Source organism: Phocoena sinus, chromosome 19, assembly GCF_008692025.1.
Source record: "Phocoena sinus isolate mPhoSin1 chromosome 19, mPhoSin1.pri, whole genome shotgun sequence".
Lineage (NCBI taxonomy): Eukaryota > Metazoa > Chordata > Mammalia > Artiodactyla > Phocoenidae > Phocoena > Phocoena sinus.
In genome coordinates this window covers 5,455,579-5,469,828 of record NC_045781.1, presented here as the reverse complement: position 1 = coordinate 5,469,828, position 14,250 = coordinate 5,455,579, and the positions used below count along the sequence as shown (strand labels likewise).

The 14,250-nt window shown below is 39.6% G+C and overlaps 1 protein-coding gene across 1 annotated transcript; it reads right to left on the bottom strand.

Moving 5' to 3' along the window:
- Positions 1-628: 628 nt before the first annotated feature.
- LOC116743767 (zinc finger protein 268-like) lies at positions 629-13,953 on the bottom strand. Its single transcript, XM_032612707.1, has 5 exons — positions 13,829-13,953; positions 6,682-6,854; positions 4,908-5,034; positions 4,514-4,615; positions 629-3,574 (listed from the first exon to the last, which is right to left on the bottom strand). The coding sequence occupies exons 2-5, from the start codon at positions 6,694-6,696 to the stop codon at positions 1,824-1,826; spliced, it is 1,995 nt and encodes a 664-aa protein (XP_032468598.1). The 5' UTR covers positions 6,697-6,854; positions 13,829-13,953; the 3' UTR covers positions 629-1,823.
- Positions 13,954-14,250: the final 297 nt, after the last annotated feature.

Below are 14,250 nucleotides of genomic sequence, written 5' to 3'. Positions count from 1 at the left end.
TATATAACGATTCCCAACTGCATAGGGGGACAGCGCCCCTAACCCCTGCAATGATCAAGGGCCAATCGTACTAGGAGTTTTGGATGAATCGTGTATCCACTCCCCACAACCGAAAAGAAGTATGTTGAAGTCCTAACCTCCAGTACCTCAGAAAATTGAGTCGTTATAGATAGAGTTTAGTTGAGATGAGCTCCTCCTGGAGTAGGGTGGGCTCCAAATCCAATAACTGGTGTTCTTAGAAGTTGGCCATGTGGAGACACAGAGGCACACAGGGAGCATGCCATGTGATGACAAAGACAGAGGTTGGAGTTATACAGCTGCAGACTAAGGAAAGCCAATAGTTGCTCATAAATCACCAGGAGCTAGGAAGAGGCAAGGAAGGAATCTTCAACAGGTTTCAGAGGGAGCATGGCCCTGACGACACCCTGACTTTGGACTTCTGGCCTCCAGAACGGAGATAGTAGTAAATTTCTGCTGTTTTAACCCGTTCAGTTAATAGTATACTTTGTTACAGCAGCTCTAGGAAACAAATAAACTAGGTTTTCATGGAGGAAAGCCGTGGCAAGCACGTCTGGCTATAAGTCTAAGCCATATTCATTCCCCATTTCAGCACAACCACCAAGACAAGTGACATTTTAATCTTCATTTATTTGAAAATAGCAGCTGCTTCCAGTTTTTCAGAACTCATTTGGGGACAGAAGAGTTGTGATTACTTATCACTCTTAAACCTCAATATTTGTAATGGGGCTTTTTTTGGGTTTTGTTTTTTGTTTTCTGAGTGACAACCAGAAGATAATTTGTTTTAAAAAATGTATCATTCCTAAGGGCTGAAAAGTACCAGATTCATTTACAATACCAGTAACAGTAAAACAAAAACCAAAAAGGTGTAAGTGTTGTTATAGTATTGTTTAATGTTAAGCTGAATTATTTCCCTTGTGATTTATATATTTCACTATGTTGGCATTTTTGGTAGATATTAGACATACAAACTGGAACAAGAATTTCGTGGTACACAACTTTCATTACCTTATGAAATTTGAAAATCATCATATACATGTTCTACAAAAATACTCAGACACAAAGCAAATACATACATCTGGGACCTTTCTTAATTTACTTCTTTGACTATACAATATATTCAAACATGAAACAAAGTGTCCTTTGGCATGCTAAAGTTATCTGCTCTTCCTAACTGACTACTTTGTGTTACATTTTCTATAAATACATGGTATTGCGATGATCAAAGTTTTTATTATAAAGTTGTTTATATGTAAATAAACTTTCCCACCATTACACTCTACTAATTCTCCTTAAAAAAATATTTTCTGATGCATGATAAGTTTGGACTTCATGCCAGAGGCATCCCTTATCACAAGTCTTCAGCCATCTGTATTCCTTGGTATGAAAACTCACTTGTTTGGAAGCTATTCAAGAATTCACAATATTTGGGAGATTTTTTTCCACAGTGAAAACTAACTACTTTATGATAGCCTATCAAAAATATTTGTTGTACCCAACGGCTTCATTTTGTGTGATGTATAATGGGCTCTCTTCTCAAGAAGAGATTTCAACTTTTCATCCATACTGCCTTTTTTCTCATGAGATATGAGGCTACATTGGTAGTAGATAATTTTCCTATATTCACTGCATTTAAAAGATTTCTCTTCTGGGTAAGTTTTGAAACTTACAAAGGCCAAAATTAATGGAAAAGTACCTGAACTTTCCCTGCATTCATAGGGTGACTCTCGTGTGAATTTTCTTATATTCAGGGAGATGTGGCATCTCACTAAAGTCTTCCCAGTGCTGTGTTTCTGGGATTGTTTTCATGTATGAATTTCCTCATGTGAAGTGAGGAAGAACTTGACAGAGTAAGTTTTCCCACACTCACCACATTGATAAGGTTTCTGCCCTGCATGACTTCTCTGATGGACACTGAGGTATGATTTCTCAAAAAAGTCTTTCCCACATTGAGTGCACTGATATGGTTTCTGTCCTGTGTGATGTCTCTGATGTCTAATGAGCTGTGACTTCTGGTTGAAGATTTGACCACATGGAATGCATCCATAGGGTTTCTCTCCAGTATGGCATCGCTGATGGATAATAAGATGGCTTTTTTGGCGGAAAGCCTTCCCACATTCACTGCATCCATGGGGTTTCTCTCCTGTATGAATCAACTGATGTCTACTGAGCATTGCCATACTGCTAAAGGCTTTCTGGCATTCAAGGCATACAAAGGGTTTCTCTCCTGTATGTGTCCTCTGATGGACAATGAGCATTGCCTTTCGTATGAAAGCTTTTCCACATTCACTGCATTCATAGGGTCTCTCTCCTGTATGAGTTCTCTGATGGACAATGAGATGCGACTTGTCTATAAAAGCTTTTCCACATTCACTGCATTCATAAGGTTTCTCTCCCGTATGAATTCTCTGATGTGTTATGAGGGATGACTTTTTATTAAAGGCTTTCCCACATTCCTTGCATTCATAAGGTTTCTCTCCCGTATGAGTTCTTCTATGAACAATAAGCTGTGACTTGTCTATAAAAGCCTTCCCACATTCACTGCATTCATAAGGTTTCTCTCCCGTATGAATTCTCTGATGGGTTATGAAGTGTGACTTTTTATTAAAGGCTTTCCCGCATCCCTCGCATTCATAAGGTGTTCTTGCTGTATGATTTCTCTGATGTAGAATGAGCTGTGACGTGTGTACAAAAGCTTTTCCACATTCACTGCATTCATAATGTTTCTCTCTGATATGAATTTTCTGATGTGTTATGAGGTGCAAGTTTTTATTGAAGGCTTTCCCACATTCCCTGCATTCAAAGGATTTTTCTCCTGTATGATTTCGCTGGTGAACAGCAAGCTGAGACTTACTACAGAAGGCCTTTCCACATTCTTTACATCCATAGGGTTTCTCTCCTGTATGGATTCTTTGATGGATAGTCAGGTTTGACTTTTGCATAAAACCTTTCCCACAATCACTACACTCAAAAGGTTTCTCTCCTGTATGTGTTCTGTAATGTAATCTGAGCTTCGTCTTTTCCCTGTAAGCTTTTCCACATTCTTTGCATTCATAGGGTTTCTCTCCTGTATGAGTCCTATGGTGTAGAATGAGATGATATTTTGTTCTAAAGGATTTCTGACACTCGATACATTCATACGGTTTCTCTCCTGTATGAGTTCTCTGGTGCAGAGTGAGATGACATTTTGTACTGAAACCTTTCTGACATTCACTGCATTTGTATGGCTTCTCTCCCGTATGGGTTCTCTGGTGTATTATGAGCTTTGACTTATACCTGAAGGATCTGGGACATTCACTGCATTCGTAAGGTTTCCCTTCTGTGTGAATTCTGTGATGTCTTTTAAGATTTGTTACTGTGCTGAAAGACCTCACACATAAATTATGTTCATAGTACTGGGCTCGAGGGTGGGAGGTTTCATGTAGAGTACAGAAAAATGACTTCCCATAACCATTTAACTCATCAGAGTTCATCTCTGCATAGCTTTTACTCTGAAAACTTGGGTCTGAATTTTGTTTCAAACTTATTCCTCTTGAGACACATTTAGGGGGTCTTTCTGTAAATGAAACAAAGTTTTTGCTCAAAGGAAATATTTTTCCCAATGCATTGTTTTCATGATCTCTCTCCACAGGTCCACCCTTCCCGTTATCTTCCCAATGCCAATCATAAACTTGCCACATTACTTCTAGAAAAAAAAATCAACGAATACTACCATTATCATGAAATGGAGAGGGATGAAATCTCAAGTCAATATCCAAAGAGATGGAGAAAGTGATACAGCAGGTGCACAACGTAAGTCTGAGGCACCCAATAAAAGAAACAGTAATAAGTAATGAACTGAAGGACATGGGTGTCATCAAACATTGGAACAAATCTATGAATATTTGAAAGCAAAATAGAAGAGGTATATGAATATGGATAAAAGGTAAAAGAGTTTGGTTGTGTCTAGTGAGCTATGGTAAAAGAACAACTAAACAAAAAAGGAGAGACCAAATGAACTAGGCAAAGATCTGACCCAGGGTAGATACAAGGAGGTAAGTCTCCTCCTAGGTGGCTAGCAAAAGAGAGTCATATATGGAAGGGTAGTAAGAGAAGCAGGCAACATTCATACTGAAGACTTCTTTTCATTCAGAGTCACTTCTAAAGGTTCAGAGACTATAAGAAAAAAATATTAAAATGGGGGGAGGGATAAATTAGGAGTTTGGGATTAACAGATACATACTGCTATATATAAAATACACAAACAACAAGGACCTACTGTATAGCACAGGGATCTATATTCAATATCTTGTAATAACCTATAATGGAAAAGAATCTGAAAAAGTATATATATACATATAACTGAATCACTCTGCTGTACATCTGAAACTAACATAACATTGTAAATTAAATATACTTCAATTAAAAAATATATTAAAATAACAAAGTTCCCAAGCCAACAATGACCAACTGTTACTTTGCTTCCACGAACTCCCACTGCATTGGTTTCACTCACCTGGGCCACACTGACTTGGGAATTCCCTCTCTACTACTGCTTTTTCTTTTTCTTCTCCTTTCTCCAAGTGCATCACTGGTTCTGGCTTCGTAACTTGATAACCTGACAAGGGGGGTAATCACAGAGAATCTGAGCAGTATTGGGTCCTGTGAGGAAAAGTTCTGTTTCAGGGAATGTATAGTTTAAATCTCAGCAAAATTGAAACTTTTTACTTGGAAAGTGAAATTAAGTACAGTCACTGTATAATATTAAATAAAATAAGCTCTGTTACCTACCTATACTAGTCCAAGTCCAAAATCATTGACGATATCAGAGTATGCATAAATTGTAGCAATGGAAAAAAGACAGGCAATAAATGGGCTTATGCTGAGATATTTAGGAAAGTTGTCTTTACCCAATGACATTAGGTTGCTATAATTTTCCAACATCACATCCCGGTAGAGGTTCTTCTGAACAATGTCTAGCAGCTGCCACTCTTCCCAGGTGAAATCCACAGCCACATCATTGAATGACAATAAGCCCTGTTGTAACATAATCCTTTTTAATCTGGAGTTAATATAATGGAAGAAAATAGTAATGATCTACAGGATATTACTCTATTTTTACTATGAAAATTTATAAACATATCATTCTGTACCTAGATTTTTTTTTTTTTTTTTTGCGCGGTACACGGGCCTCTCACTGCTGTGGCCTCTCCCGTTGCGGAGCACAGGCTCCGGACGCGCAGGCCCAGCGGCCACGGCTCACGGGCCCAGCCGCTCCGCAGCACGTGGGATCTTCCCGGACCGGGGCACGAACCCGTGTCCCCTGCACCGGCAGGCGGACTCTCAACCACTGCGCCACCAGGGAAGCCCGGTACCTAGTTCTGATTGACATTCTGTGGGCTAAATTCATTAAAGCTCTCCTTTCTTTGTGCATTCTTCATTCACTTCTTCACTCATTCACTTACCCAATGTAAAATGTCACTGAAACTTTAAACTACCTAAAGACAATCTGCAGCCCACCTTACAAGCATTTAATGTTACTTACTATATATACATTTTAGATTAAAAAAGGAAATAGAGGGCTTCCCTGGTGGCGCAGTGGTTGTGAGTCCGCCTGCCGGTGCAGGGGACACGGGTTCGTGCCCCGGTCTGGGAGGATCCCACGTGCCGCGGAGCGGCTGGGCCCGTGAGCCATGGCTGCTGAGCCTGCGCGTCCGGAGCCTGTGCTCCGCAGCGGGAGAGGCCACAACAGTGAGAGGCCCGCGTACCTCAAAAAAAAAAAGGAAATAGAGCATGGTCCTGCCATCAAATGCCTTCTGATCTATTTGAGTTCAAAGAACTGCATATAGGTCAAAGGGACAGGAGAAGAGGCTGAAAGGGACAGATACCCAGGTGACAGGCAGGAACACGTCTTGGAGCAAGAATGCACATGTCCTGCAGACACTTGGTAGCCACTGCAGTGTTTTTCATATACAAAAGGATGCTACGCTCAGAACTGCCTATTAGAAATTGGACTACGTACTAAATCACAATACTCAAAAAAAAGCAAACATAAAGCTTTCACTGCGTGCTATGTATCGTTCTAAGCATCTTTTTTTTTTTTTGTTCTAAGCATCTTACACACAGTAACACAACGATCTGCACAGTAACCTTTATGTAAGCACTACTATTATCTTTTTTTAATAGGTAAGGGATTTTTAAAGTTTTCTATCTGTGCCTGTTATACCTCCCACATTTCCTTAGGAGGATGACTTTTCACTTGGTCCACTGTCTGGATGAGAAAAAGAAGTAACAGGAAGACCCATCTTCACACTTAAACGTCCAGGAAATCTTTACTGAATTCACGTGCTTCCTTCTTAAATATAAAGTAAATCTTGCAACACATTTTTATCTTTTGTGATGGTTTCCAGTATTAACAGAGAAATGTAGGCAACCCACTTCTGGATCCTGCTGCTTATGTGGCAATGTTCTAATTATCAGCACCTTGCAGGACCCTATGACATGCAGATGAGCTTCCCTTCCTGATTAGCTATTCTGTATCATTTATTCTATCTCCCAATCTAAGCACGTCCCTCCTAGCCACAATGTATCTATATATATTGTTCTCTTTGATTGGATACATTTTAATAAAACTCCAAAAATCAAAAATTCAAAATGAACTGGGAAAAAAACCAAACAGCTCACCTGGGACTTGGTCATTTTTAACAGCTTTTAGGAAGTGGCCACCACATTTAGGATCTGTCCTGAAATCCTGGTAATGGTGTCTCATCAAGGGTATCCTTAGCAAGGATGAATTTCTGGGCTTGAGACTTCCTTTTTTCCTTTACAGGAGTGGCCTTATTCTAGGAAGCCGGCATCTATGGATTCAAGAAAAGATTTGTTTAGTATGGAAGTAATGATAAAAGCAAGTTCCCATACGTGCAAGGAACTGTTTCAAGTATGTTCTTTTCTCACTTAACCCTCACAACAACCCTATAACGTACAGATGATAATTATTCCATTTTAGAGAAAACTAGCAGAGGAAAGGTTAAGCACCTAGCTAAAACCCAACAGCTAGTAACTGGCGGAGGAAGGACTAAAACACAAACCCCCAGAATCAATAAATCCCCTGAGTCTAAGGAGAACTACCAGCATTATCCTTTCATCTTAGCCAACCAACACAAAAAGTAGGAAAAATATCAAGAACAACTATTTTAAGACCCAGAAGTCAGAGAAAAGGAAAATAAGGTGAGAATTCCGTGCTGCAGCTCACTGCCTGGATAGACTTTCCAGTCCAGAGCACAGGGAGAAGGAACCCCGAAACCGTCCGCAGTCTTGCTGAGTTAATGATACAGAATTTCAAGTCTGAGAAGCAAAGGTGGCTAGAGTTTGCCAGGCAGTACCTCAGAAAAAAAGGAGAAAAGTCACTCTGTAGATATGCAGAGGGCTCCTCTGAGTCTCTGGCTAAGGATTGGTGAACTGAGGAAATTACCAAGGCCCCCGGAAAGGAGGAGGTGGAACAATTCCTGGAGCTCACACGAGACCAGGAATACTTAGCATTCCCACTAGCCAGGGTTAGAAAGACCTTCCACCAGGACTTCAAACGGAGGCCTCAGAAGAGTACTGCCCCAGTAATAGGTACAGAGTAATCACAGACAAAAGACTGTTTCGGCCCCACCTAAGAAAGTTGAAAAGAAAGCCTCCGAAAAATCAAACCTTTTCAAAGTAATTTGACTACATGCCAGAGCAAACCTCAAAAGTAGTTAAAGGAATAAAAGAAAATCCTGTAAACAACAATATCAAACTGACAATATCTGACATCCAATCGAAAATTACCAGACATGCAAAGAAGCAAAAAAATATGACCCAAAGCCAAGGGAAAATTCAAGCTAGAGAGACATGACAAAATGACAAAAGGGATAGAATGGGCAGACTAGTACATTTCTTTAAAATTATACACACACACACATATATATACATATATAATATGGAATATGTATATATTCCACAAGAGAAAAGCATGAGCATGATGAGAAAAATAATAAATTATTTAACAAGTGCCGTTGAAACAAATAGGATATTCATGTTTGCCTCAAACCAAAATTAACTCAAAATGGATTATAAATGTAAGGGTTAAAACTATAAAACTTCTGGAAGAAAGCATAGAAAAATTTTAAGTGAGGCAAAGATTTCTTTTTTCTTTTTTTTTTTTTTTGCAGTACGTGGGCCTCTCACCATGGTGGCCTCTCCCGTTGCGGAGCACAGGCTCCGGACGCGCAGGCTCAGCCATGGCTTACGGGCCCAGCCGCTCCGCGGCATGTGGGATCTTCCCGGACCGGGGCACGAACCCATGTCCCCTGCATCGGCAGGCGGACCGCCAACCACTGCGCCACCAGGGAAGCCCCAAAGATTTCTTAATCAGGGCACAAAATGCATGATAAAAGAAAAAGTTGATAAATTGAACTTCTTCAATACTAAAAATTTGTGATATTCAAGAGACACTGCTAAAAAATGAAGAAGGATCAAGCCACAGGCTAGAGGAAAATATTAACAAAGTATGTACCTGACTAAAAGACTTCTATTTCAAAAATACGAAGAACTTTTCCAACTTAATAAAAGCAGAGACAATCCAATAAAAAGGAACAGAAGTTTCAAACAGACACTTCATCAAAAAAAAAAAAAAAAAAGAGATGGCAAATAAGCATATGAAAAGTTGCTTTGGGCTTCTTTTGAATAAGGCCACTCCTGTAAAGGAAAAAAGGAAGTCTCAAGCCCAGAAATTCATCCTTGCTAAGGATACACTTTGACTTGTACATCAATGTACATTATAGCTTCATTCAAAATATCCAAAACCTACACCCCCAAATCCAAAACATCCATCAACTGGGGAACAGATAATATTGTGGCTTATTTGTACCACTGAATATTACTCAGTGACAGAAAGGAATGAACTAATGATACATGCAACAGCATGGATGACTCTCAAAAGCATTATTTTAAGTGAAAGAAGTCAGACATCAATAACCTCTTACTGTATCATTCAATTTGTATGAAGTATTAGAACATATATAACTATGGAAAGCATGTGATTGTGAGGGAACAGGGGATGGAGGTATGGTCTCAATGAAAAGAGGCACAAAGGGACTTTTGGGGTTGATGGGAAAGTTCTATACATGGATTCCAGTGATGGTTAAAGGATAGTATACCTTTGTGAAACTCATCAAATTATACCTGAAGAAGTGGTGAATGTATGTACTGTATGTAAATTTTAAAAATTAAAGTGTAGTTGATTTACAATGTTGTGTAAGTTTCAGGTGTACAGCAAAGTGATTCAGTTATATATATAACTTACAGGTTATTTTCCCTTATAGGTTATTACAAAATATTGAGTATAGTTTCCTGTGCTATACAGTAGGTCTTTGTTGGTTAACTATTTTATATATAGTAGTATGTATATGTTAATCCCAAACTCCTAATTTATTCCCTGTTCCCCTTTGGTAACCATAAGTTTGTTTTCTACGTCTATGGGTCTATTTCTGTTTTGTATATAAGTTCATTTGTATCTTTTTCTTTTTTTTTAGATTCCACATATAAGTGATATCATATGATATTTGTCTTTTTTTCTGTCTGGCTTCCTTCACTTAGTATGATAATCTCTATATTGTATATAAATTATACCTCAGTTAAACTAACCTCTTGCCTACAAAAAGCAAAACAAATACAGGCTGTCTGCATCTGAAGACAAAATCCATGACCTTAAAGTCTGCAATGGAGTCTCAACTGAAATCTCAAATTCATGTTTCTTTTTGAGACTTCATCTTCACTCAAAACCCCGGCTGGATCTCTTGGCAACTCTACTCAGTGCTGACTGTTAAAGAATTAACTCTGGTGATGAAAAATTAATTCTAACACTGAGAATAACTTAGAGGTGCCAGGACAGCCGAGAAATATATTAATGCAACTTACTCTCAGTATCACATTGCTGAGAACTCCGAAGGACAATGCAGCACTGTGTCTTAGGCGGACAGAGAACTGAAGAAAACAGATCTAGATTTCAAGGACAATATGTGAAAGAAATTTGTGGCCAAAGAAATGAGGCCAATCTCATTTATGAACTTAGTATAAAAATCCTAAATATTTAAAAGATGAGGAAACCATGTTCACTGATAGAGAGGAAGAATACTAAGAAAACAACATAGGAAGAATTATACAATGCACAGATAACTTTATTCCAGGAATGCAATAGTGTAGTAAGAACTATTTCGTTATCTCAATAGATAAAGAAAAGACATGTAATAAGATGCCATAGCCACTCACAATTTTTAAAAATGTTATTAAACTAGAAAGAGACAAGAACTCTGTTAACTTGATAAAGAGTATCTACAAAAAAAAAAATCCACGGCATTTCTTTAAACTTAGGGACATGACAAGGATAGCCATTCTCAGAACATTTAGCCAAAAATGTATCACATTTTGGCTAAATGTAAAATGGGGAAAATAAATGGAAGGAATGAAGGAATAGAAAAGAAGAAGCAAGACTGTCACTATGCAACTGCTTTAAGATCAACATAAAAATTAACTGCAATTTCATATTCAAACAACAGTAAGATTTATAAGGAAAAGACACTATTCACAATACCAACAAAACGTATAAGGTACCTGAGGGGGAAATGTACAAGAATAAAGTTTTATTACACCAAAAGAATACAAATTATAACCAGTCAAATGGCGAGACACAATAGGGTGAGGTCTAGGAGGGTCCCAAACCAGAAGCTTCCACTGTCCTTTCCTCTTGGTGTCAGGACACGCTGCTCATCCAGCATATCTATGTGTGACAACATGCAGGGTATCGCCAACCACAGAAACTCACCTGAGCTTCAGTGTTTACAGTTTGTATTAGAGTTTCATTAAATACGCATGATGGATCTAATCATTGGCCATGGAACTCAACCTCTAGCACCTCTACCCTCCTGGAGGTTGGGCTGATATTACCTGGTTGGTCTTTCCGGCGTAAACAGTTCCAACCTGAATCATCTCACTAGCATAAACTACAGACTCACCATGAGTTGCCTCATTAGCGCAAACTATCAGGGCCCACCATGAATAATGCACTCATCTCTATCATTCAGGATATTCCAACAATCTAGAGACTACCTCCCAGGAACAGGAGACAAAGGACTGCCAATTGTTTATTACAAAATAACCAGCAAAAGACTAGCATTCTATATATGGGACTACTTTCTAAATATGAGTTAGGAAGAGACAAACCTCTCAGGTTTAAAATTGGCCAGTGAACATATAAAAAAGATGACCAACCATGTTAGTGACAAGAACAGTGCATATGGAGACCACAATGAGATAGGTGTCTCTTATACTCAAAAGATGGTCAAAAAGCAAGAATGAAAACACTAAGTATTGGAAAGCCTATGGATCAAAAGGCACTTTTTAACATTGCTGATGAGAGAGTAAGGTGGTACAAAAGCAATTTGACTTTCCCTTCTAGGTAAAAATTCATCTACTTTGTATTAGAAATTTCATTTCTAGGTATACACCCTAGACTAGACAAATTCTCACATCAACTGGGAGACATAAGAATGTTCGGAACTTCACTACTAGCAGTAGCTGAAACCCAGAAACAATATAAATGTCCAACAACAGGAGAATGGTTGTATGAGTTATGTTGTATTTATGCAATGGAATTCATAATAATGAAACAAACCTACCTCCAACATGGATAAATCACACATACGTAATAAGTCAAGACAAGCAAGCTTCAGGACTTCACTGGTGGCGCAGTGGTTAGGAATCCGCCTGCCAATGCAGGGGACACGGGTTCAAGCCCTGGTCCGGGAAGATCCCACATGCAGCGGAGCAACTAAGCCCATGCGCCGCAACTACTGAGCCTGCGCTCTAGAGCCCAAGAGCCACAACTACTGAGCCCGTGTGCCACAATTACTGAATCCCGCGTGCCTAGAGCAACAAGAGAAACCACCGCAATGAGAAGCCCGTGCACCAAAACAGTAGCCCCCGCTCCCTGCAAGCCTGCATGCAGCAACAAAGACCCAACACAGCCAAAAATAAATAAATTAATTAAAAAAAAAAAAAAGAAAAGCAAGCTTCAGAAGACCATATAATAATATCCTTATTATAAAACTTACAACCAAGAAAAACTAGAGTGCACTTTTAAGGTATCCATATACATGTGATAAAACTATAAAAGTCAAGGGAATAATGCATTCTAACTTGTGAATAGTGGTTCCAAAGCTTGGGATGGTTAGGTGGGACTCAGAAGATGGAACAAGGATGGAGGACTTTCCCATTTTCCAATGATCAAACATGACATTCATTAAACAAAATTATAAAGAAAAGCCAAGGTAATCAAATTTCTAAATTGGGCTATCATATTAGAAAAGAAGAGAAGGATGACATGCCCATTGTTGCTAAAGATGTAGAAAAATCTGGCACACTGTGTGTACAAGCATTATAGAATAGCAAGTTATTGGGGAAGTTTGGTAAAACTAAATCAGAAGCCTCTGAAATATGCATTTGACCTACTTTTATAAATTAAAAACAGAAAAATATCCATAATATATAATTCAGTTAAAAAATACATTTCAAAACATTACAGGTAGTTTACAGATAGTAAATCGGGGGTTAATTTTTTTTTTTTTTACCACTCTCTGGGGCTTGTGGGATCTTATTTCCCTGACCAGGGATCAAACCCCGGGGCCAGGGAATTCTCCGAGGGTGATTTTTATTTCCTGCTTTTTACTGATAATAAACATACAATGATATTCTGATTTAAAAAACTTAGAGATCTCCATTTAATATCATATATAAAGTCACATAGGAAGATGATTTTTTTATTATTCTAACTTAATAAAAATAAGTTGAAAGTATTGTTTCGAGTAGAAAAAAATCCCATTAGAAAGGTATACATTTGAATAATAATAGCTACCTTCTGTCAGATACCTACTTGTTATATGGACTTAATATTTGTGTCCCTCAAATTCATACGCTGAAGCTTCAATGTGATGGTGTTTGTAAATGGGGTCTTTGGGAGGTAATTAGCGTTAGATGAGGTCATGAAGACAGGGCCTTCATGAGAACTGGTGAGGTAGAAATCAATTTGTTTGAATGGGAAAACTGAGACTTATAGAACTTGGTACTTTATCCAGAGTCACAGAAACAAGTGGCAGAATTGACATAAAAAGCTAGGATTAACTTGATTTCAAGCGCGTACAAGCACACGTAAACTCTTAAGTATTCATGGGCACGATTTTAACAATCCATGGATCTAGATGGCAGGTATACAGCAGAACATTTGGCTATTCTTTCGACTTTTCTGTATGCTTGAAATTCTCCAGTATAAAACGCTGGGAAATATAATACCCCAATGCTCAGCACACACCCAAATGTCTGTCTACCTGAGGCCTTTTTATGTCCCAACCCCCCTCAACCTCTCCTAAGGATACCCACACAGTTCCCCAACCTGCACTTCGCTGTCGCACCCATTCACAGCTCCCCAGACATCTATCTTTCACCCACTGGCCCCTCCGAAGCTCAAACTCCAACCACAGGAATCCCAGGTGACTAACCCCCAAGCCCTATCCTCACCAACCTATCCAGATGGACCCCTTTGATCACTGGCTCTTCCACCTCCTCTTTCCACCGCCTGGGGCGGGGGCGGGGGGCGGGGGCGGCGATCCGTCGCCGACCTGTCATTGTCAACGGCAATGGTCTCTCGTTACTTCCTCAACCCACTCCTCAACACTGATGCTGGCCCAAGCTACCCACAACGCCCCTAAAACTCCGAGGCCGCCTTCAGCAACAATCCTCCACGAGTACCCACCACAAACCACATCTCAAGTCAGAATTCCCACCACGCGGGATTCTTAAATCCGCTCGCAGAAATCTCACGTAGCCTCAAAAGCCAATTCTGTGACAGTACGCTGCGGGAAGCCAAGCTTTGGACGCCACTTCCGTTTCCGCTGACGTGAGTGGCGGGCCCCTGTTAAACACTCACATTCAAGGCCACTTTGGAAGTGAGCGATGCGTTCTGATGCCTGGAGGAATTAGTGCCGTTCAATATGGCCGCGCCCACGGCGTTACATTATGTTGGGAGCGGTCATATTGGATCGTGCGCCGCCATTTTGGACCGTCCTGCCGACCAGTACGGAGAGGCGGAAATTCAACCGGTGTCTCCAAGATTTTTCATCCTGGGCTGTTCCATCTCTGCAGCTGCTCAGCTACATCTTCAGTAGCGTTTCAGCA